We start from the raw sequence: 26,089 nt of genomic DNA on the forward strand, positions 1-26,089 counted from the left end.
GGGGCATGCAGAGTCACCCCCAGAAATATAACTGGCCTAGGATCAAAACTAGTGAAAAATTCAGAAATAAAATTATCGATTTTTTAAAAATTTCAGTATGTTGCTCTGGGGGCCATGCAGAGTCACCCCCATAAATATAACTGTCCTAGGATCAAAACTAGTGACTGAATGTAGAAACAAAAATTATAATAGGGCTTGGATACAACAAGAAGGGTATTCTGCTGGCTTGTATACAGCTACCAGCCACTATATTTTTATTTTGAACACAGCACTTAAAACTAAGCCAAGATGCTCACCCACCCACACCCACCCACACCCACCCACGTCCATACATATTTACTTCCGGTCCACTTCTATTGCATAATGTTGTGCAATATTATGCAATAAATTATTAGGCATGTGTTGTTTTCTGATTAGTTGGTTATGACATAATGTGATGATGTGGTGTTTTCTGATTGGTTTAAGTAAGCAAGATTTCTATTGGCTCTATAAATCTATATAAGCCAGAGCACAGTGCAGATTTCTGACCTTTGCTGGATCGGCAGAGGAACCCACAAGTGGGGGGCAGAATCTGAACAGGCTCTACCAGATTGTAGGAGACTTGAAGCATACAGTCTTGTACAATAACCCAAGTAAGATCATAGGGACAGTATACACTGGTGCAGTAAAAGCCAATTTTTGGCAGGGGGGCCAAAAATGGGCCAAAGTGGTTCCTAAATACAAAATAATTAATATCTCAAGAACTAATTGACATAGAGCTATGCAGTTTTTTTGTCTGCATAAGAAACTGGGCAAGAGTAGTGCTGCTTTTACATGATGTGCTGTTCAATCAGGTTCCTAGGCATGTAGTTGAACCGGTAAATGACAGGTTTACAAATTTTTGGGATTTTATAGATACAAGACCTGTGCTCTCTGCAAAAGTTGCATGTCTTATAAGATCCTCAAGATTTACTAGGGAAACACTTACAGAATTTATAAATAAGTGGTATCATATCCTATACAAGGATATATACAAATATATGAAGGAAAGCATGTGTATAAGAGTTGAACTGTATGAGAAGCTATGCAATATTGATGAACCCAGTGATATTGATGTGCACAAGTTGGAAAATGCCCTGGGTGATTTTGCAAATATTCTGGGACAAATCCCACCCTGTACTGCTGGACCTTCCGGAAGCAATAATGAAATTATTGATGACAGGTATTTCTGGTGGCTCCCAGGTCAAGATATGTACAAGACATTTGTACCATGCACTGTGTTTGAGAAGGAGATGTACCTCAAAATGCTTAGAAGAATTATGCTTAATTATTTATTTGGATGCATGTCTCATGACACTCGTCCAAATTATGCAGCATACTCTGAGGAATTGAATGTTCTCATCAGGAGATTCAAAAATTACAACAGGCACAATATTGCTGTGATTCCAAATATTGTTGGAGGCAACACACCTGCACCTTGGCTGTGTCAGTGTATTCTGTTCACTGTTGATGTTGCATTTCAGTGCGGGCACATATTTTGCAGATATTGTTTCCTAAACAGGATTGTCGAGAACAAGGCCTCGTGCTGCCCAAAATGCAACAGTGCAAATAATAGGACTTATGTGATACACAACTGGATATGCAGCAGTTGCCAGAGGCCTGTACACCATCCCAAAATTTCACTATCTGAGGAATTGTACTGCAGGGCGTGCTGTCCTGGAGACTATACAGAGCTTCTGAAAACATGCTGTTGACATTCAAAAACATTTACAGGTTCAGGGATTATTTCAACATACAAGCAGCTCTATGCAACAATGCAGATGCTGATCTTGACAAGTTGATAAACAGTGGCAATCATGTTATATTTGTGGCTGATTATGATGTGCCTGGTGATTTGAAGATACTAACACCCAACAGATACAGTGCATCCATAGATTGGAATATTTGTATCTTGTTCTACAAGAAAGATCACAGATATAAATTATTACCCAATGTTCCAATAGATTGTTTCCTGCTCCCAGGATATTTTGCATTACAAATAGGAAACAGGATATACAAAACAAGATATGATGACAAGTTTGTTGCAAGAAGCTGGCCTGCACTATACAGCTCTGGCCTGTTTGTTGTGGATCTGCAGAACAGCATATTTAAAACACATCTATACTCTGAATTCCTAGAGTGCCCAAACAGGCGTGTGTATTTTACAAATTATTACAATCTGTCAAAATTGCTGTCAGGTCCATGCTACAAGGGCCCATATTATTATAGACTTTCAGATGTGGACATTATTAAATTGACAAGAATTGTCAAGAAAGAAATTAAGATTGCACCCAACCCCTACAAGTATATCCAGAATGTTTTGAACCTGCCATACACAGATAACTGGGCAATATATGTGAATTTCCTAACACACAACAAGACCTGCAACATGCTCTTCTATTGCCTGAAATTGCTGGGAGAGATACACAAGAATTGCAGAGTCTGTATAGGTGCAGTATGGTACAGAATCTTACAGAATGATCCTGTATCTGTACAAGATTATAAGTATTATCATTGTACACTCGACATGTACAAGAATAATAATCACTCTCAGCAGAGAGTACCCTTCAAGATTGCCCAGCAGTATAATCCAGAATTGCCCAATCTGCTGTATGAATACACTCAAATTGTGGATGGCCCTGTCCTGTTGTATGTCTGGACAAATATTATTAATTTCTGGACACAGGTTGTTATGATGTTTCATGAATTATGTTCATATGTTCCTAAATATTTAAATTTTGTAAAAAATTAACTGTTACAGTTACAGTTCCATCTGAAGCAATCTATAATGTTTCCAGTTGGAACTTTGATTGGGAAGCATCTGAAAATCATAGAATCCCTTGGGTTTTGTAGAATTTGTGAACCAGTACCCATAATAGGTAAAATTTATACAATAATAAAAAACAACAAAATACCCCACAATTCTCCTGTAGGTGTTATACTTGTGGCACTCAAAATCTGTAATACATCTCAAGTTCAGATATTTGAAACCGTGTGTGCTGTCAAGTGCCCAGTGAAACTCTGTCTCAGTGTTGATGGCAAACACATCATACTCTGACAGTGTTAAGAATCTAATTTTGAAATCCTCAACAAGGGATTCAGATCTAATATATCTTGCAATATTTCTTCTATCAAAAAATGACATTTATGCTAAGAATATATGAATATTGTTCCTATCTAGAAAATTACACACAACAGGTCTCATAACAGGATCACAAGTTTTAATTTTCTGACCCAACAGATACATCAAGACCTCATTCATGTCAACAATTCTCCTGTTGTGGAAATTTTGCCTGCTAACAAAATCTAACCCAGAATACACCATGCCTGTATTTGTAGTTATAAACTTAAATGCATCAAAACAGCTTAGACAAATCTCACAATTGAAATGTTTCCAGTTTGAAGTCTGGTCAAAAAGCATATAAAAATTCTAGTGCTGTGAATTTTGTGTTTGTGAATCAGTAATTGTTCCTGAAGGAATCAAAGCACACTGCTGAACCCAACTGATATTTTTTATTAAGCATAGAGTTTTGATTTGAACCCCAAGAAATTTTATATAATAAACCAACAACAAAAATGCCAAAGCCAAACATATTTACACACTAAGTATATACACTAAATATACAAAACACACTGCTGAACCCAACTGATATTTTTTTATTAAGTATAGAGTTTTGATTTGAACCCCAAGAAATTTTATATAATAAACATAACAAAATTCTAATATTTATTTTTGTTTAACAGGTACAACAAGTTCTGAGCACATAAGCAGTTTCTGAGGAATACAAGGCAGCAGCAGCAGCAAGCAAGTAACTTATAGAAGGCAGTGTGTATTCTATCTAATTGCATGATAATCTTGACACAGGATTTTTTGAGAGAAGATGTATTTCAAAATACATAAAATCTAAGTCACTTGTTGATGATTTAAAGCTTAGATTCTTTGGCCTGTCTGAGTATGACCTATTTGCTGTGCAGAATGAGACAGAGATGCAGTGGGAGCTTGCCAGTGACAGGCCATTCCAATGCCTGTATCTCAACTTTATCAGCGAGTTTGAAAAATTTATGTACAGCAGGTTCAGGAGAATTGTTGGATTGTTTGTTAATTTTTATACAGACAGGTGGCATTATTATTTAAGGTTGAAATAGTTTGACAATTATTGGTTCAACAATTGCTATGGGTATTGTTTAGAGTATAGGATGCCCATGATTGCATCTCAGAGTTTAAATTGGAGACATTATAAATATTCAAATAAAATTATTAACAGGATATCTAAAGATAAGAAGATTGAATTTGTTACAACTGATAATGGGAATTTGTACAGTGGTGAAGATTTCAATCCAGAGTTTGTATCATATTCCAACTATATATATTTGAATGAGCTTGTCATGTATTTTATAAGGCAAAAATTTAGAGATTGCACTTATGATTGCATTGTTGAGGCACTGGGGCAGAATAATTTGCATGACATATGCAACTGTGGGAGAGTTTTGTCCAGCCTCTCAGTGTGATTTCAGGCACAGGAATCTGGCAGTTGGGAATCAACCCAGCAGGCAGCCCTGATTATTTCAGCAGAGACAGCAATCAAGGTAAATAAATATTTGCTGCAAGTGTAAATTGCATGTTTTCCATGGATAATCCTGACTGAATTTTTTCAGAGAAGATGTATTTCAAAGTACATAAAATCCAAGTCCCTTGTTGATGATTTAAAGCTTAGATTCTCTGACCTGTCTGAGTATGACCTGTTTGCTGTACAGAATGAGACTGAGATGCAGTGGGTGCTTGTAAGTGACAGGATTTTTCAATACTTGCACCTTAAGATGCTCAGCAAGTTTGAAAGGCTTGTATACAACAGGTACAGGAGAATTTTTGGATTGTTTGTTAATTTTTATACAGATTATTACTGTGTATTAAAATTGTCCGACAATCACTGGTTCAACAATTGCAATGAATTAACTGCAGAGCATAGCATGTACATGATTGCAGATCAGAGTTTAAACTGGAAGCATTATAAATTTTTAAATAAAATTATTGGCATCAGAAGAAGTGTGCAGCAGGGGTATTCTGCCACAAAAGGAGTGATGTAAGTGAGGTGACAAAAATAAATTTTATAAAGAATATGGAGGACAGAATCAAGAAAATATGCATGAAAGAATGTGAAAAAGAAGGCAAAATAAATAGCCTATGGAAACAGCTGGAACAGAATGGCTATGAGAAGCAGGATAGACTGGACATAAACAGAAGAAGGAAGAAAACGGGCAGGGAAGAATTGGAAGAGAAAGAAAAAGAGAGAAGGTTTGGAATAAGGAGTAAGGGGAAGACCACAGAAAAGATATGCAAAGTGCTTAAGAAAGCGGGAATTAAAACTTACAGGAAGGGAGGGAGTAGCATCTTAGGAATAGCGAGGAATGCAAACAAGAAAAAGGAAAACAGAAGAGGAAGAGGAAGGGATTATCTACGAAGTGAAATGTAAAGAATGTCAGAGTGTGTACATAGGAGAAACGAAAAAGAGGCTGAAAGACAGGTTGAAACAACATAGGGATGATGTACGACTTAAGAGAGAAAGAAATGCAATATTTAAACACACGAGAGAAACAGGACATGACATAGAGTGGGATGAGGCTAAGGAGATAGGAAGGGAGAAGAGAACGCTAGTGAGAAAATGGAAGGAAGCCAAGGAAATAGAGAAGAAAGGTGAAGAAGACACAATGAACTGGAATGGGGGATTGAAGTTAAACAAAGAATGGAAGATGATGTTAGAAAGAGTGGAAAGGACAAGAGAGAAAGAGGAGAGGAGAAGGAAGAAAAATGAAGGGAAAAGAGCGTGAGATTAAAAGTCCAACCACATTCTATATGGAAGTAATTGTGTTTAGCCTTTTAGGTGAAAGTAAAGTTGGAAAGTGAAAGTCACCTACTAGAAAGTTCCAAACAACTTTCTAAATAGTCTGGAGGGAGTAATGTTTGTGTATATATAATGCCCTGTTTTTGTATCTTGTTACTTTTGTACTTGATACAGAGTCTGAAGAAGACCTTGCTAGAAGGTTGAAACGTTACGTTTAGTTTATGTTTTTAATAAAATAAATTACTGCCTTGGTCAGCATATTTAGTTTTTCATAATCATGGAAACAAGGCTTAATGGTGTTAAAATGCAGAACCACTCGAGTGTGGAGGAAGACTGAACAGAGATGGTCAACCGAACACAAACGCTTCATAAAATATACAAGATAATGTAAATGAATGAAAATACAAACGTATGGTAACATATTACTGGAAATAATTGTAAGGCATGTGCTGAAATAACGTCACGGGTTATGTAGTGATGAAACAGATTGTATGATTCTTAAAAAAAAGAAAAAGAAAAAGAAAAAAAAACGCCCCCAAAGGAGCTCGCGGGGATGAGTGGTGCCCGACCTAGGTCAACCGGCAACCGTACCGAAAGACGCAGACCTCGCCTGAGACACTAATGCACTCTCCAAGCACATTATAGCCTCATGTTTGGTCTTTTGCCTAGGTACAATCTTCCCCTCTGAATAGATCCAGCCAAGTCTGATTTCTCCCTTGGGGAAGCCTCCATTCCATGCAGGCATGCACTAGTATGCAACTCTACGTGGGACATCTGATATTTAACTAAATCTGGTTTCAACCCTATGGAAAGAGGATTTTTACCAGACTGCGAAAATTAGACAGAAAAACTACAAGAGAGAAAAAGAGAAATAGAAGAGAAGCTCCCGAGGAAAAATTCTGCAAGCAGACAAAACCTCGGATTTCTTGGAATAACAGCTTCATCTAGATTCTGGTGTGCGAAAAAGCCCCACGTTGAAAAACAGGGGGGGGGGTAAAAAACACACCCTATGGGTTCCTATCCTAACTGGGGGGATCGAGTCTGGAATTTAAGGCAGGTAGGCAAAGCCTGAAGGCTATCTGCAAATCTCTACGTTAGTTGGACCTACTCATTCAGACTTACAACCTTGTTTTAAAAAGAATATCGAAAATGAATTTTGAATTAAGGTCGAAAAGAAGCCGCATCGGAAATTAACTGCCCGAGACGTCTGCGTGAAAGGAGAAGACGTTGCAGTTTCTCCACTTATACAGTCCATACCACCTAACTGTAGAGCAGGGCCGCGCATATCGGCATAGGAGGAGGAGGAGGAAAATCGAGTGGTGAAAGCGCAGCGTTGCCAACCGTACGGTCCTGACCTTAGTGCGTACGCTAAATGCACGGCTCGTCAAAATTTGCTCTTGCAGTTTTATCCCTAATATTTCCCTAAGAAATTCTTAAACCAATCGTACGGACCTGGAGACAAAAATACGGTCCGTTTGCCATGTGCGATCGGTATTTTCTCTTTCAAAAGTTTGCAACGCTTACAGATTTCCTCAAAGTCGTCGGGTAACTCCCGTCGTCCATTACACAATCCCGTATCTCTAACTGTTCATTGGTGGGTGGGGCCGTCTCGCGTCACTACTTGCGCAGAGACTTGTTCTCGTTCGCCTGGTCTACAGTTAGCTGGTATGGACTGTAGTACTGGTATGGGACTAGAGCGAGAGAGAGAGATTTATATTTAACTTACCAATTTAGTTCAGGATATTCGATTTACCCTCGTCTCGCACACCTAAGGGGTTCGGTCAGCGTTGCATTTCCGTAGAATTTCTCAAGTTAGATTTTCATGTGTAAATAACAGTAAAAACTGAATGTTTTCGAATCTAGATCAAACACACTTGTAGATCTGTTGGGTGAGAAATCTCCGATCATTGTGAATAACAGGTAGTGATTCTCTTCCCTACGCTGAAGCATGGGAAGATTTCACCCCGCCCCTCCATAATGATATACATGTAGTAGTCACGTTTATGACACTTTTCCCCAAATATAGATTGTTCACGAAGTTAGTTCTCGTGCTTTCAGATGCGATAAGTACATTGCATCCAACTATTGTTAAACCGACAGTACATACTCCGCTTATTATCGAGAAATAGTTAATATGCTTGACAACTAAAAAGAAATATCCCCATACCAGTCTCCAACGCACGTACTGGAAAAGGAATGGAGGGAAAAACCCAACACTTCATAGACGAAAGAATACTTAAATAAAAGAATTTCTGTTATTTGCGATACTGAATTATTTATATCTTGCAATGTCCACATTCTCTGCAGACCTTGACTACTTTTAACCTCTGCCGACCGTGGTGGTTAGCACAACGCGCTACGAAACCAGAGGTCCCGGGTTCAAGCATGCGTGTTTCTTGCGAGTCTCTTCATCAGTTTCATCATATCACTCATCTTCGCGATTAGCCAAAACGTTGCAGAAAAGAGAAGTTAAATCAACCAAATCGATCATGCTTTTAATCTCTTCTTTCCACACCTCCACCCACGGTGGCTTGAGAGCAGGAAAATACCTCCAGTTTTATAAAGAAGGTCATACTCAAATAAGAATAAAGTAAAACAGAATATAAATAGAAAATACTCCAATGTCAAGTAACTCGCTTAAGACATATGTTGTAAATTTCCATATACCAGGTGTGACTGAAAAGTTCTCTGCCTACCCATGATGTATTTATCGTAGCTGAATGTTACTTTAGTTAATCATAATATATGCCTTTGCAAAGACCCATACCAAATTTCATAGCACTATCTTTTTTTGTTTTTCAGATTTTGATGTTTGAAGTGAAGATTCTGAGCATTTTCTGAAAAATGGATAAAGTGAGCATTCGTGCGGTTATCCAATACCTCCTGAAAAAAGGCATGAGTGGACAGGACATCCACAAGGACATGATGGAAACATTGGGGGAGGATGCCCCATCGTATTCTACTGTGAAAAAGTGGGTGGCGGAATTCAAGAAGGGGAGCACCTCTGTCCAAGATACACCTCACAGTGGAAGGCCTGCAACGGCCTGTACTGAAGAAAACATCAAAGCAATACAGGATCCTGTTATGGCAGACCGGCGACTGACAGAACGTTACATCGCAGAGAAAGTGGGGATGTCCCAGGAACGCGTTGGACACATACTAACAGTTGTGCTGGACATGTACAAGGTGTCATGTCGATGGGTCCCGAAAATATTGAGTGCTGAGAACAAATGTCAGAGACACCTCTTGTCTGCAGCAAACTTGACCCTCCTTCAGGCTGATCCTGAGACATTTCTCCAACGTTTTGTAACCATGGACGAAGCATGGGTCAACCACTTTCAGCCAGAGTCCAAGGTGCAATCGAAACAGTGGAAACACCCCTCCTCCCCCACCCCCCAAAAGTTCAAGTCGGTGAAATCAGCTGGCAAGGTGATGGTCTCTGTTTTTTTGGGATACGAGGGGTGTCATCCTGGCTGAGTATCTGAAAAAAAAGGTGAAACTGAACGGTGCGTATTATGCTGCTCAACTGAAGCGTTTGAGGGAGGCCATCAAGGTGAAACGTCGTGGAATGTTGAAGAAGCACGTCCTTTTCCACCAAGAAAATTCACCCGCGCACACGTCCACCATTGCAATGTCCGCCATCGAGTCCTGCGGCTTCGACACCCTCCCTATTCGCCAGACTTTGCTCCCTCAGACTTTCATCTGTTCCCTAAACTCAAGCTACACCTCGGTGGAATCCATTTTCCATCAGATGATGACGTCATGGCTGCGGTGGAGGACGTTTTTGCAGTGCAGGATGAAACGTTCTACAAGGAAAATACAACATTCGTATTTTCTGGAGAATATGTATACGCGCTATTTCATATCTTTACATAGTATTGTACCACATCTGCATTATTCAATTCCAGTTGAACCTATAATTTAATCAAATGCCCACTTGTGTCTTTCACTACCTACCAGTTTAGTCCGCCATTAGCAGCCAGTTCTGAGAGACTACTGCCCGTTGACCGGTAGCTGCTACTGTGCTTTTCCGTCCTCCTAGAAATCTTTGGTCTCTGCTACCTGAAACAACATGGTTGACAGTGGAAATTTTCCCCTTGGCCGATAATAATATTAGTTCTAAGCAGTGCACACGTTATTACGAATTTCATTTTATATTCGTGTCAGGCTTAACCACACAATTTACCTTTTATGTCAAGTATTTTTACATAGCGTATCTCAACTCTTATTCATCTAAGAATATCAGGATGTAAGAATCCAAATGTTCCACGTAGTACACCTTGAACTACATTCTTGCAGACTAACGTTGCTATGGCGTCTGTATTCACAGCCTACATAATCCTGTGTGGAGTGTGGGATTTGTTATGTCCTGTCCATGTGTGTGTGTAACTGTCTATCAATTTAATCTTATCACGATTAGTAAAAAGTATCATACAGGCGAAGTAAAATAAAACAAGTCCATCAGACAACTGTTATAAAATTCTCAGATCATTAGGAGGTTTGTTGCAAACAAATCAACCTACTATTAAAAAATTTTATTTACATAAATTTCATACAAATTTAATCACGTGAATGAATCTACACAACACACTACGCAAACTCATGGCATTATCAACTGAAAAAAATAAAGAATTTAAAAAATAAATGGCTTTAAGGTACTGTGAATCACACATGTTTCCATCAAACAATACATCTACACATGGCTGCATAACTTGCACGAAATCTCAAAGAAGGAACTACACAAACAATCCTCACATATTTTCATACATGCAAACGTTAACATGCATACCAGACCGACAGCTTCATATTTTTGCATAATTAGTTATAGTTTATTTATAAGAATATCACAACACATTTGCTGTCATTTAATGACTTACCAAGACACACCACCACCATTTTTACACTTTTTTTTAAAAAACGTAAGCGAGGAATATCAACGCACACACACACTTCATTTACATGCCAGGAACAAGAAGAGAAAAAAAACTTTTCCATCACAAGATCAAAGTAAACTTTCGAGCCATCTTTGAGCAATCAACTAAGGCCACAGTGTGACGCACATATACACAAAAACTCGCACACACAAAAGTCGTACACATTTGTATAAATAAGAACGCTTCATCAACATTCAAGGCCCAAATCTTGTGTAGTTTAATTGTAAGTTTTAGTTTGGGATTCTTCGATTGTCAGCGATTACACCGGTTCACTCGCCGAAGGCCCACAGTGCATGAAGCAAAAGGACACGGACTATCACTGAAGTCCATTGGTATACCACGATTCTCGTAGTCTTGCGGCTCCTCTGTGTATGGAAGCAGCACCAACGATTAAGGATTTTCTTTCGTATTTTTTGACAAAGAAATGGTAATATCAAGTCTCTAAATAGTAATTCGTATGGAACTAGCCAAAGTTTTCGAAATGGTGAATGAAATATGGCAATTTCCTTCCCTTGTTCACCTCCTCACATGCAGACATGATGCTCTTCGTGAGTGGGCGTGGCCCACAGCTGAACACGCCTATCTTGCTCACCTGAAAAGCAAATATACCACTTAAGTTCTCACTGTACTGGACATTAAAGCCACTGAAAGAGCTGGGACAAATATTTAGCTCAACAATGATCTTGACAATCAGTGTAATCAAGTTACAATACTTTGTAGCTCTCATACAATATTACAGCATAAAATACAGAATATGCAAAACAAATCTTGCAATTCCTTTCCGCTCCAAAACAAGTTTCTATAGAAAGATCTTTCTTACATTTACACTTCCATTATGAATGCCCAATTCACGCCTCCATCTTTAGATTTAGAAAATGATAAATTACTATTTGATGCATTGTGGGTATGGTTGCTCATATGGCACAATATACCCACAATTTTATTATCAATCATAAATGATATAAATTTCCTTACTTTTTACTGCAAAAAAAAATAAAAGTACTGTGAATAAACAAATTCAGGAAAACACTTAGTTATTTCACAAGACATTTGCAGATTGCTTGGAAAACTATTTGTGATTTTAATTCACTTATTCAAAAAATTTTCACTGCAATCTACAATGTTCACCAATAACTGCTTCTAACTATAGGATAGGGAAAAATATACTCACATAACTATGTTTCTTCTGAACAAATTTGAGGAACGATGACATGTCGGGTCGGCCAAAATGGTTGACAGCCTTCAACCCTGTGAACATGCTCATCTTGGAAAGACGTTGGAAGTGATTTTCACAGATGTACTGCAAGAAAATTGGAGTTAAGTCAATGTGAAGGTGCTATACTAACAACTTTCATTGTACATAAATATTACATAACATATAATGTGTTACCTTTTCATCTCTCTCTTTGTCTATGTACTCTTAAGAAAATAATACATAACAAGTTTTCTCTTTTCGAACATACTGCTTGCTTACTGGTTCAAGTAACATTATTAACATTTATGGGAAACATTACTCTTTCTTCAGAGTTAAAAGTGAAGAAGGAAATACTCTCCTGTACATAACAAAAAAAGTATAATTAAAGTGCTCAACCTGGGAGATTAAAAATAATATTTTTAACCTCCCTCAAGCCTTTGCTCAAGGGAAGACTGCAATAGGAAAAGGTAAACAAAAAAAATCAGGCATATCTAATGAACACCACCAACCATCTGCCTGACACTTTAGTGTCCCCAATGTCTATCACTACTACTCTTATATTCTAAACAAAATAATAAACCGAATTACTTTTTGCACGAGGAGTTGAACTACAAAACTATACATTTACTGATCCAGAAGCCAGTTAGCACGTAGGTTAGCATTGCAAACAACCCATATGTGCTTAGTTTTCATGTTATCACTACAAACATACATACCAACATTGTTGTTCTGAGATCGAATTTATGAAAGAATTGTGTGATAAATATGTGAATCTCCAAGACATTCGTCACATCCTTCTTCTCCACATCCCTTAGAACCTCGATGAACCATTCGAAGTGTCTGTGAGAAGGGCAGATCCACAAGAAGTACACCTGGAAGAGATGGAGAACATTTTACAAAATACAATGGGTGCCTTAGCGCCGACGCTATTTGCTCAATTCTCTTAATACGGGGATATAAGTCCATTAGCAAAAACACTAATATTAATAGGTTTATTGAAAGAAGAAATATTCTGACTGGAACAATCAGCTCCGCATCAAGAACAAATTAAACCACTTAAGAAATAAAATCACTTCGCCATTTATAAAAACCGAATCTGGAAAGTAGGACTCCACAAAGAGATGAACCACATATCATTGACACCCTAGCCAGCAAGAATACATTTTCCAGGGCGAACTACTTGGAAGACATAACCATTGACAACCAAACTTCTACAGTATATATACAAACCTTTTTGCATGCGACTCCTGAGTATCTATTGGTGGATGTTCCGAAAACTAAGTCATTTAGAATGGAGGCGTAAGGAGTAACTCCAATGCCACCTCCAACCATCACAGCAACTTCAAATTTGTACCAGTCTTGATTGCCTCCTCCAAATGGTCCTTCCAGTCGTATCTGCAAATATCATCTTAAATTAGCTTTAATGGTACAATAAATGTAATTGGGCAATTCCATTGTGACTGGTCCGACATTCAGAGAAATTTACATTAATTTCTTAATTATTTTCTTAGCACCTTCAAATATGTAACTATCAATTCATGTAAGTTATTTTTCCTTGATGAAAGTTATTTCATTTCAGAATATTCCTCCCCATAACAATTTTCAGTTACAGAAAATACCTTTTTTGTAATTGTTACGACCGTGACACTTCTGAGACTTGACTTTAGGACCTTCTCAGTCGTTCAGAAAACTGAAATATATTGGTTTACTGAAACTAATATTTTTTATTTTATTTTCACAAAGCAAAATTTACACGACATTTAGATGCTTTTAGTTTATAAAAATATTACTACATACTTTTTTAATAAACATTTTTTGCCCTTGACAGGGTGTGAGGCCATGCACAATATTTACTTTGTAGAAGTATGGAACAATGCAAAGGCTATGAAAATTTTCATAAATAGATTCTTCAAACTAAGGTTTGTTTCATAAATGAAGTAGGATACTTCAGAGCTTAAGATATAGAAACAATCGACGAGACAATTAGAACTAAAGTAAAATTAATTTAGTTTTCTTATGGTAATGAAACCAAATAAAGTATGTTATTTAAAAGCCATAAAAGTAAGGTTTGTGTTAATTCCAAATTCTGCATGGTTTTCCCTTTAATTTCATTTCATAAGTGATACTTTTAATAAAAATAAAATTAACCTTGTTTGTCCACTTTCACGTGGAATGGCCGAATTTAAGATTAGCTAAATCAATCATGATTAACATTAGTGGTGGTGTTTGCAGGGAAGTACAAGGAAGATCGAGGAGAAAGGAAGTCTCTTCAGACAGATTAGAAACATGTTTTGCAGCAAAAGAGATTGCAGGCAAGAGAAGCAGGAAGCGTGCTGCTGCAATTGTTACCATGTGAACCACCTTTCTAAAGCATGCAGGGAAGATTTCACGACTTGAACTCTTGGACTTTTCTTCCCTGGTTCAGGCAAGGCATGGCTATTGTCGTGCTGAGAGTCGAAGGTCGTCTGCCACAAGACCACAAAATTCTCTCCCGCAAGGCCGCCAACCAGCTGTTTCCCCCGAAGAGCGTGGGTGATGGTATTTGAATAACGTCACCCATGCTAACTGGGGAATGTAAATGAACGTTCATCGTGTGGGTAATGCAGGAAGGTTCTAAGAATAAAATTCAGTTCAGTTTCTCCATGCAACAACCCCACCTGCCTTAAATTCATGCTAGGGAGGATCGAAGTTTACGAATATTCTATATTAATTATTAAACAACACACGCCGAGTGTCTAGATGAGTGTAAAGTTGGCAGTGATTTATCCACGCACCTTCAACAGCTCCCTGATACGTCCAAAATTTCCTCAACGCCTCCTAAATCTTTTCACCAATTGTCAATTCATGGTAATTTTGATTCCAATATACCCATACACCCCCTCCCCCCCAGTACGAATTTACATTCTCTCAGATGAAAAATTCTGGATAAAATCCTAAAGATACGTACAGAAACGAATCAAGAAGTGTTTTCAAAGGGTTCAAGTTGATTTATTCGCATGTAGAAATTACATGCGTTCATGTTAACCAAGAAATTACAAAACATTTAGATTGAAAATAAACCTCAGGAGGCTGGTTAGTGAAGTCAAGGGGGGGGGGGGGGTCTATAGCCTATATCTGTGGCGAGTATTGAAATTGAAATGGACTTTCACATTATCATATATTTCAAAGATTCTGATTCTTTTGTCAATCTTTAACAGTAATTTTCTTTCGGAATGTTTGTCCATAACAACCATATTAAGCACTGCAAAAGTATTATGTAAAAACAAAACATTGCCAGTATAAATGACATACGCTGTTCTATAGTACAATACCATTTTCATACATTTGGAGTTCTTGAACCACCTCACGAATCTTCCAATCTTCATGAGAGGATTTTTGGTACGTTAAGTCCTCATAAATAGTTTAAGCCTATGAAAGTTTATGATAGCTAATAATACTGCATGTATTGAAATTTTATGTTGTCTTTCTTAGGCCAATCTACACAGAAGTTTTTTTTCCTAATTGCCGTAACTAATAAGCACAACTATGATAATACACTAGTAATGAAGGAGTATAGTCCAATATTCGTAATAACAAAAGGATAGATACAAGAAAAATATGATATTTTAACGACGCGACAGAAAATTTCAGTTGAAGTTCAAATTTTTCATAGATGAGATAGAAGCAATTTTATTGGAAGTTACTTTCAAACCGTATTTATTCTTTATATACACGAGCTACTAGTTTTAAGATGACATTTGAAATGGCACAGCTTAGAATTTCAACAAATCTGAGTTACCTCTTATTACAAATACAGCGATTTTGGTCCATTCTCTTAACTTCTCATAACAGGTCTTGTCCACTTTTGCCACCATCAATTCATACCTCTCTTCAGCTTTTACATGTATTTTCAAGAGTTGTTACATTCATTCGAAAAAACAAAAAAAAACAGGCTTATAAGAAAAAGAAGCATCTCTACAAATGCTTGTAATGCATTTATCTCACCTTGGGGCTATCGTCTGGATTATAGTTGCAGGGATCAAAGTAGTTCCTCAGCTTCCAGGTCCAGGGTCCTTGGGCTTTGATATGGCACGACAGGAAGTTCTCGTGGGGCGCTGACGTCAGGGTGAACGAGTGGAACTCCTGCTGCCTGAAAGCAGTGCAGGACAGCCGCACCCACTGACCGGATAGGTACTTGAAGTTCGGCGGACGGTAAAACTTTATCTTAATGACGTCAGAAGGCAGAAGCTCCGTCTCGATGGTGTCCAGCTCCATGTACTTGGTCCGGAGGCTGACCACCTTGTCCAGCGTGTACACGATTCCGGGACCGATGAAGAAGAGCCAGAACCTTGGGGCCCCCGTGAGCCTGGCGAGGCCGTGGATGAGGCAGAGGATGTAGAGAACGACGTAGAGGCTGTGCGCTGACCAGAAGAATTTGTACGCCCTCTTCCGGATGATTGGGTGGGCGAACACGAAGATGATCACCATTATGACGAACAACAGGACTCCAGTCAGACCTGCAATACAGACATGACAATTTGAATTAAGGAGATCTTGAACTGGAGCCACAATTTAAAGGATTATTTTGGGAGTTACAGCCTGTAAAAGCATGGGTGTTTGAAGATACTGCTATGGGTATATATAATTGATTTGAAATATATAAAGGCTAAAAAAAGACTAAACGGGCGGCCATGAAAATATGCGGTTGGGCAGAATTGCGCTGGTGCCAAATATGGGAAAAGAAAAGCGAGAGCGGGACAAAAGTTGCTGGTTCCTGCGCACTGTGTGGCAACCTCAACCGGGCTGCGTTGCCTAGACCATCTCTCTACGGGCATCCATGATCTATCGAGCAAAATACTATCAGTTTGTATCACATGGATTACAAAGACCAACTCTTCAACGAGGTCTTTCATTCTCTTAAACCTCCAAACATGAGGGGCTAAGCTCCGACGTGGCAACAGCGCAAACATCTGCCACCCGCCTAATTTCATGGTCGTGAGTTTAGGCATTTACTAAAGGTAAATCAATACAAAAAAAATGAAAGTGCGAGAACCTAAAAGCGCAAGAGCAATTTAGAAGAAGTTTCACACAGATTCACCCACGTGACTCAATTAGAATAATTATAATAATAAATATTGGAACAATTACTACTAGAATCACAGGTAAGTTTCAGGCACGTGGAACGTTTGAACGTGTTCAGTACCAGCATAACTGAAACCCGGTAACGACCACGTCCTCCAAAGGAAAAATGAGATGCTCTGTAAACTTGCTGACTTGGTTGGTTGATTTGGTGTTTCATGTCCACTTTATGCACAGTAAGGCTAATCGGCATTGGACCTACAGTTTAAAGTGGAATCCGAGCCACTGTGTGGGTCCACCGGATATCGAACCCGGGACCCCTTGATTACAAAGCGACGAGGCTACCACTGCGCCATCTGGGAGGCCCTATAAACTTGCTGGTAAACTGAAATCTGTTTGGTAAGAGATTTGAGAGACAGGCTCACGACATTTTGAAGGGTGCTCCAGGAATCTGTTATCCCATGTATAGGAGAGATGATTTGGTGTGAAGGAAAGACATTTGCATTCCAATAACAATCTGGGGAGCGATCTAATAAAAAAAAATATATCTAACAGTTAGCTTGGGCAAATAACTCCCCATTTACTAGATCGTGCATTACAAGACTTCCTTGCTTATTGTGGCACATAAAAGGCAATATTCTGTCCCAAATATCAGCAACTGAAACAAGTCATTGAAAGAAAATCTATTCACATACGAAATAAAACCATCCGCGATATCAGCGCCTAGACCACAAGGGACAGGAGCTCCTTTCCAATTAACTTTAAAATACCACCTTCGTCTGTTTATCAGATTTTAAAACTTAAATCTATCTATGTATTGATAATATTAAATAATTTCCAGTGCAAGTGTATCTATTTTTGAGCACTTCCTGCACATGCATTTATTATTTCGGTCATTTTTTATCTTTCCGAAAATACAAATTTGTAAGGAGAACAAACCAGAAAGCAAAATTTGAATATAAGTACGTTCGAGGTACGAAGCTAAGCATAACGTCGAATAGGGGCGGCAGAGTATCTCCCTCCCCCTAAATATTCAATGTCGCTTAAGAATTTATGTTCTAAATTGAAAGGGAAATACAGTAAGTTAAAAAACTTAATGAGATTGCTAATACAAAAGATGATTAGAATAGAATGTCAAGGCCTATTAAATAGATTGGAACAGAGAGCTGATTTGCTTAAAAACTCAAAGTAGTTTGTAGTAATATTATAGATTCACAGTAATGTTACATAAAATACAAAAATTGGATTACATAGATATATTACACACTATACATACAAGTTTGTTAGTCTTGCCCTCCGCAAATGTTATATGAAGTCGCCACTAAAACTAAGGCTTTTCAGGTTTTCCGCTGTAATCTTACTACAGTAATGCACTTTGACATGGCGATAGAGGCAGCCGACTTGTATTCACCTCAGTTCAAGGCACATGAAACAAAACTAATGATTTCCGTAACATTAGGAAGGGAACTAACTTTAAGCCAATCGCAACGTCGTAGAAGCTATTGAGAGATTCAGTCTTTTAAGTGAGGTGAAGCGAGGTAACGTAAGCTGGATCTCTACTAGAGCTATCTTCTCGCCATGTCTTCAGGAGAGGAGTTGCTACATTTGACCTATTGTTAATGAGCCTTCACATTATCACTTAAGCAGTTTGAAAGACAGGACGAGAGGATTGTCGTGAGTGTCTCGGTCCCCTTGCAACCGATGTGTGATTCAGGGAAACAGGATGCTGGGGAGTGTGGCAAGGCGGGAGCATCTCGAGCGAACTCTCGATTACAGTAATTAGCACGCCACTTTATGAATGGCGTGCACTTTTACAGCTTACTTAGTCAATCGCAATCGTGCAGGAAAAATGTTTAAAGCGCTTAGTTGATGTTCTTCAGGGGATTTACGCTTTGTCCATTGCATACGTCAGAGATGTTTCGGTTAATTCTGATCTTCTTTAGACTTCGAAAAACTGTAGTTTCTTATCTTTCAGGCATGCAACCAGGCGTTACAGATTCAAGTGTTTAGATAGCACAGTAAAATAATAGTTTGCCGGCAGAGACTGCAAAAGGGTGAAGTCATATCACGCAGTTTTAGAAAATATTTGTATCGTTTCTGAAATCTATGATTTAAGATATATTTCTAAGGGTTTTCCAAATGAATTTTCACGCTGGCTAGTTACCAGTTTGTGTACCGAGTACCAACATTTCATGTTTTCGGCCAGCAAAATAAATGTGACTGGGAACCATGAATCCGCGTGGCTTGGTTGCGTAGATTGTTAGAATGTTATCGATGGCTAAAGCTAAATTCAATTCAATGGTGCAATAGCCCTCTAAGAGCCAGAGCGGTTTCTTCATTGGGTGACGCGTGGTCAACACAACGAGACCCATCGCCGCTGTTATCGAGGACTTGAAACTATAAACGTGGTTTTCATGAGTACAACGTTAACAGACTGACAGATATAGATTGGGGTGTAAATACTTGTATGTTGCTTTATACTTTACTGGGCCACGGCAACGATTTGAGCAAAAAATAGAATGCATCAGACATTACTTTCTTCCTTAATACTGTCTACGTTTCGCAATTGACATTAAAAGAGAACTTGAAAGGAAACTAACATATAATTTGAATTAACAAATTCTGGCAATATTTCCATTAGTTACGCGTGCTATAAATGGTTTCCTGTAAGTGTCGAGAGGTTGGTTGAAAGTTAACTCTCCCATAGTACAAAAAATCATTGTCATCAAAATTCCACACAGTTTTGCTCATAATTGTTCGCGATTACTGTCGATTATGAGCCAGAAGCCATAATAACAGCCCCAATTTTTTCATCAGACACCAAAGAAAACTGTTTTCAGGCGGACACTTCGCGAACAAAGCTAGATTCACTTTGCTATTCGATGCACGCAAACCCTATTTAGCCCGTAGTTTGGCTAATACAGTAGCTCATTTTCTATTTACTTCGTGTAAGACATGAGCATGAGTGCTTTCTGCTTCCGGGACTTACGAGCGCAGAAGCACCGATGTGATTTATACGCTTGAAAGCCTTGCATTGTGTTTGGGTTCCTGTAATCATAAAGTACCTGGACGCAAAGTCCATGAATAAATGAATACCAATGCCATGTATTCCATCATGGCTCGTCCGAGAGGAAGAAAGAGCCGTGGGATTCCGTAGAGTGTGCTATGAGAAGATACTCTACAATGGTCCACGCGAACGATGAAGCATAGCTACCCATATGAGAATTTGTTGGCGAGTCGGTACAAATTGATTTCCAAGTGCTCAATCAACTGAGAGAGACAATAAAACGCCTTGTATTTGTGGTATATGTTTGCAATGGTAGACACAAAATGTATGGTTAATTCATGTTCATCAAACTGTGCGTCATTCCATACATTAAATTATTAGATGTTATTCTAAAATTTACAAAATTATACCGCTAAAATTTACCATTCTGCCTGTTAAATTACAAAAACTTGATGCAATGGTTTATTATTTAGTTTTACTATTTGTAATGCATAAAGATGAATTTATGTTGGATAAAGATGATTATAAGTTAGTTGTGTGCGCCAAGATATATTTTTGTTCCAGTTCGTGTTTTTAGGTCCACTTTATGCACAGAAACCTAATCAGGTGCTGGCCTACAGTTTAAAGTGGGATCCGAACTACTACATGCCCCTCTACCGGGTATCGAACCCGGGACCCCTTGATTTCAAGGCAACGAAGTTACCACTACGCCATCGGTAAGACATAAATACCTTTGAAGGATCAGGGGAAAAACCAGGTAAGTCAATCCAAGATGAAGAGAGGTATTGCTGAAAGGTATGAAATTGGGAAAGAAGCATACCTCTCGTAATCTTGGATCGAAAGAACACCACTACCTTGCTGAAAACATAAAATTGACAAAATTGCATTTGTTATGGTAACAATGTAATGGTTGTTAATACTATAAAGCAATGGTTTCCAACTTCAAAAGGTCCGAGGTCCAAAATTATATCCAGCAGTTGATTGGTGGGCCGCATTTGGGGGGGGGGAGAGGATTAAAAAGTACAAAAATTGTAAGTACTGAACTGAAAATGTAGTACTTTCGCATGACCTACATTTCTAAAATGAGGCAATAAAAACAATGGAATCACAAATCAAAATTGTATAATTAGAATATATTTCACAAAAACCCAATACTTATGGATGAATTGAAAGAAATGAAAAACACACCATACAAATAAGAATCCTTCATAGTAAGTGTTCAATGTGAAAATTGAGGCCGATCAGCTTCTTTTATTAAAGTTTGAATGTCCACTTCAATTTCTGTATTTGAAAGTCTCAGAAGGTGAAGCAGTGAAGAATCTGCCAGTCTGCTTCTGTAGCGGTTCTTGATGAACTTCATTGGAAAAATAAAACACTTTCACACGTGTATGTACTGCCGAACATTGATGTCATTCTTTGCCCAAAACTACGAAAGTTTGGAAAGCGTTCCTTTGAGAGGTATTTGAAAAACTCTGGCCCCTTTTCTTGCCTAGTTTGAAGGAACACATCGCCTTCCAAATCACACAATTCAAGTTGGAGAGAAGCTTCTTAAGCCCGCATCACACGGAACTGGATTTCCAGTAGGTATGCCCTAGTTGGCGCTGGACTGGCTACCAATTTGTTAGTTTTAGCCTCACACGATACTTATCAGCGTACTTGTCGTTAGACTTTTGTTCCCATACGAGGGAAGTTGTAATGGCGGCCGCGTGAGATGTAAACAATGTATCACTTCACATTTTTAAAAGCCGATAACTATTCAACAGAGGAAAAACGTGTCGTATAAAACGTTATTAGGTACAAAACAATGGCGCTGCTTAAATACATACTTTACAACGTTTACTGTACACGCATGGAAGAATATTTTAGTTATTTCAAAAGTAAACACCGTGCACTAAGCATAGATGGTGGAACTCAACGCGCCTTTCATGCTGTATACGTTATACATTGCTGGAGTAACACTCGGAAACCACAGACAAAAGCGCTCCTTTGCACACTCGCAGCTTATCTTCACATGGCGAAACTTTGCTCTGATTGGCTGTTCGACAGAATCCAGTCGAGGAAAGCAAGTAGCAATTAGAACATGTCCTATTCCTCCAAACCAGTCAAGCAGTCAGCCAGGCGGCCATGATTGCTACCTAAAAAGTTAGTTCAGCGCCAACTAGGGCATTTCTACTAGAAATCCAGTTCCGTGTGATAGGGGCTTTATTCTTCGATGTTAACGCCAAGAGGATTACTAAATAGCTGGATGCTGCTTTTAAGTTCTTCAAAATCTTTAAATCTGGAATCACACATCCATTATTTCTTTAATATTTGCACTGAATTCAGAAAAGTCCCTTGTTTCTTCATCTCCTGCTAGCCGCCGACAGCTTGGAAAATGGACCAGGTTATTCCTCTCCAAAGTAACGTTGAAAATCTTCAGTTTATTACGAAACCCATTTATGTTTCCCATTAAATATGACACCAGCTGGTTTCTTCCCTGCGGTTTCAAGTTCAGTTCGTTCAGATGACCTGTGATATCTGTTAGAAACGCCAGTTGTTTAAGGAAATCCATAAATAGAACGAATTTTAATAAAAATACATAAAAAATGTATTTTGCAAACTGGCTTCGTGGGCCGCAAAAAAAACAACAAAAAAAAAACATCGATTGGAAACCCTGCTATAAAGACACTCATGGTCATAGTTGGATGAGATTCGTATTAGAACACACTGGAGACAAACATATTAATGGAAGCCGAATTTGCCATTAGTGTGGCGGTTTTCTTAGAAATAAACTCCATCACACTGTAGAAAACCATTTCCTGTCCATTTCGTGGTGTTCAGTTGTATCTCTCGGTACGAATTTGGATTTTTTTCAAAATTCGACACTGGCGCATATCTTATTCTTCACTAACACATTTTTCCCTTAACAGCAATTTATTGCTCCAAAAATATTCATTACCGACCACAGATGTGTCGCTAATTTTCAGTCTTCATGTGTGAAACCCTTTACACTCTGGCTTGATACTACATAACTTCTTACGCGCGATGACGAAGTGGCGTGTATGCTATCAAATTTGCAAAACAGTTACGTAAATGCAGTTTTACTTTCACTGAAGAAATTGGGACTGAAGGGTCACAAAATTGGCAGGTCATCCCGCTTGCAGGTCCAATTATGAGACGAGACTCAGGAATGGAACCTCTCCAAGGACCTGGAGATACCATCTGGACCGGAGGACATACGTGAAATACCTCTTCACCGCCAAATCTGCATGCATGATGTGATCGAGGATTTGCCTGCCTTAAAGGAGACATGACAGTGTACGTTCGAATGCATTAAGTGAGATTATCCAGTCACGAAGCAAGACTGAAGATGCAGCCATAACTTCTGCATTTCCGTGACAAATCTCCAAAATAAAATCCAACTTTCCTTCCCGTAAACTGTAGTAGGTAGAGAGAGTAACGCAATTTTGAAGGTTTTTTGAATTTAAAAATTACTTTTTCTTTCTAAAAATCCTTATTTGAGTTATTGGGCTTACTTTAGTTGTTTCTCTTGCTAATCGCAAATTAGTGATATGATGAACTTGATGAATGGACACTCAGAGAACACCCATGCTCGGATTCGAACCCGGGACCGGGCCTCCCCGATGGCGTAGTGGTAACTGCGTCGCCTTGCAATCAAGGAGTCGTGTCGTGAGTTCGATACCCGGTAGAGGCATATAGTGGTTCGGATCCCACTTTAAACTCTAGGTCCAGTACCGATTAGCCTTTCTGTGCACAAAGTGAACTTAAAAACAAAAAATCAATCTGTCAATCGAATCCTAAATAGACATGAATATTTATTAATATCATTACCTAAACAGGACATCACGACTATGAAAAGTTGATTTATTTTGATATTTTTCTTTCAATTACGTCGCTTTTCTTCCTTGAAGTTAATCGCGACGGTGAGAATTGACGATGAAATTTGGCGTGATCGTAAGTACAGCATTTAATGCTCTTGGACGATATTTAGCACGTATAAAATGCGTAGAGGTGAAGCCCTCAATATTTTTGTACTCTTTCTGGTTCCATTCTGTAAACTGTGCGCTGGTGCAGTGAAATGTCTGATCAAACTATTCATAAGAAACTGGTAGTCTGCTTCTTTTGAGCTATTAAGCAGGCAGGCTTCTACTGTCAAAAGTTCAAATATAATAACTTTGTTAGTACTATTTTCATCTCGTGTTTACACTACATCCAGCTAAATGTGACTTACCTGTAATAGTCTGGAAGAGCCAGAAGGTGATTCCGGGCTTGTAATCTGAGGGAAAATGCACCTCCCTGGTGAGGCACTTGAGGTGCTCGATGGGCTGCGTGGACACGTGGTAGAAGTTGACGATGTGTCCCACGGTGTGGATGAGGGAGAAGAACAGCGCCGTGCAGGCAGCGATCTTGTGGAACTGGATGTGGGCGTCCAGGGGGATGTACTGCTGGACGGAGAACTCCTTCAGCTTGGTGAGCAGGTTGCGAGACATCGTGAGCAGAAGCAGGCTGTAGCAGAAGGACAGGGAGGCAGCGGACCCTCTGGTGATTGCGATCCCCACGCCCATGATGTGGCGGAGGTCGGTGTGTTCAGCCATGAAGGAGTAGTCTGCAAAATAACAAGTAGAGTGAGATTGGCAATCAACAAGTGAGCTGCTGACGTCATCTCTATCCAGCACCAATTTCTCACGCTGATTGTAGGCTCGCTATCTAGACTCGTGTCTTCAGCTGGAGATGTTCCGGAAATAACCGGACTATATACATGTATACCAAATGATGTTCAATGATATCCTCTGTTCTAACCTCTATGATAATAAGGTTTTAACACTTATTCATAACGAGCTGTTCACCGAGTCTCTTTGGTGACTATGGATGCATGACGTATTTTTTACTTATGGATAATCACTAGTAAATTGGCGAAAACATTGGAAGATCCTGTGGATGATAACGTTGATTCATTATCCAAGGGTGTCGCCTGCGGATGGGCAAGAGTGGGCATTAGCCTTAGCTCCCACTCCTTGCCACCCAAACAAGAATTCCACACAAACAGAGGGATAGAAAACTAGGGAAAGAGAAAAAATAGATACAGTGATACAAAGAGAGAAACACAGCAAGAAAATCCGAAAGAAGGAAAGAAACAGGAAAACAGAAAATGAAATACAGGTAGCGTAGTAAGCAAGAGCTAGAGAAATAGGAAAGTAAGATAGGCAATACAGAAAGAGTAAAATAGGAAATAAAGGAAGAGATGGATAGGTAAACATTGGAAGAAAGAGGAAAGGAAAGAAATGGAGAAAAACAAAGGAAGAAGTAGCTAAAGAAAGAGGAAGAAAGAAAGAAGGAAAAGATAGGACAAGAAGAGAGTAAAGGAGATTCTTAGGGCCAATAGCACAAAAGAAGAAGCCACCTTCAATGCCGCATTAAATCAAAGGGAACAAATCTGCATTCTACGCAGAATCATGTAATATGTATTATACGTATATACACTGCTCGAAAGAAAATAGTAGTCATTAAAATTCAAGGCAAAGGGAACAAAGAAGAAAAATTGTCATGAACACTCAACTTGCCCGATTGTTTCCTTCGGTTATTTCAATATTCTTCGCTTGTGATTCTGTCAATTATTTTCCATAGTCACTCCTTTTTTTTAGTTTGAGCAATGTATCAAATTGAATCTTGTGGTTAAAGTAGTTGAACTATATTCATTTTATATGATTAACATGAATAAACTATATGTATAACTGTTACATTCCAGCATATTAAATAAAGCAGCGTTACTTACGTATAAACCGTTCCACAAAGAGGGCGATGGTGATGACGTAGAAGACGAACAGGTAGAAGATGTTCTGCCTATTTTCTTCCAGGAACGTCGTTATGCAATCCCATTTCTTCAGGAGCCAATGGCGGTTCCTCTCTTGGATAGATTCGATGTGGAAGCTGGTCATTCTGGAAGGAGAAATGTTAAGTCAGTGCAGAGTTTCAAATTTAGTAGAATTTAGAAGATGCTAACGTACAGGCGCACAGAGAAACGCCAGAAAAAACTTGT

The 26,089-nt window shown here is 38.8% G+C and overlaps 2 protein-coding genes across 2 annotated transcripts in view; one reads left to right on the forward strand and one right to left on the reverse strand.

Moving 5' to 3' along the window:
- The first annotated feature begins 8,702 nt into the window (after positions 1-8,702).
- Positions 8,703-9,335, forward strand: LOC145986964 (protein GVQW3-like). The gene has a single exon (XM_083121427.1). It carries the CDS (start codon positions 8,703-8,705, stop codon positions 9,333-9,335), a length of 633 nt encoding a protein of 210 aa, XP_082977553.1.
- Positions 9,336-10,378: 1,043 nt separating this feature from the next.
- Duox (dual oxidase) overlaps positions 10,379-26,089 on the reverse strand; it is a 216,362-nt gene continuing 200,651 nt past the window's right edge. Inside the window, exons 11-17 of the mRNA XM_083120709.1 lie at positions 25,826-25,989; positions 24,284-24,658; positions 15,972-16,483; positions 13,218-13,382; positions 12,704-12,859; positions 11,964-12,092; positions 10,379-11,384 (exon numbers count right to left, since the gene is read on the reverse strand). Of these exons, the coding sequence (XP_082976835.1) occupies positions 11,256-11,384; positions 11,964-12,092; positions 12,704-12,859; positions 13,218-13,382; positions 15,972-16,483; positions 24,284-24,658; positions 25,826-25,989 (1,630 nt within the window). The 3' untranslated portion in view covers positions 10,379-11,255. The remainder of the gene's footprint in view (positions 11,385-11,963; positions 12,093-12,703; positions 12,860-13,217; positions 13,383-15,971; positions 16,484-24,283; positions 24,659-25,825; positions 25,990-26,089) is intronic.

Source organism: Lepisma saccharinum, chromosome 4, assembly GCF_977018435.1.
Source record: "Lepisma saccharinum chromosome 4, izLepSacc3.1, whole genome shotgun sequence".
Classification (NCBI taxonomy): Eukaryota; Metazoa; Arthropoda; class Insecta; order Zygentoma; family Lepismatidae; genus Lepisma; species Lepisma saccharinum.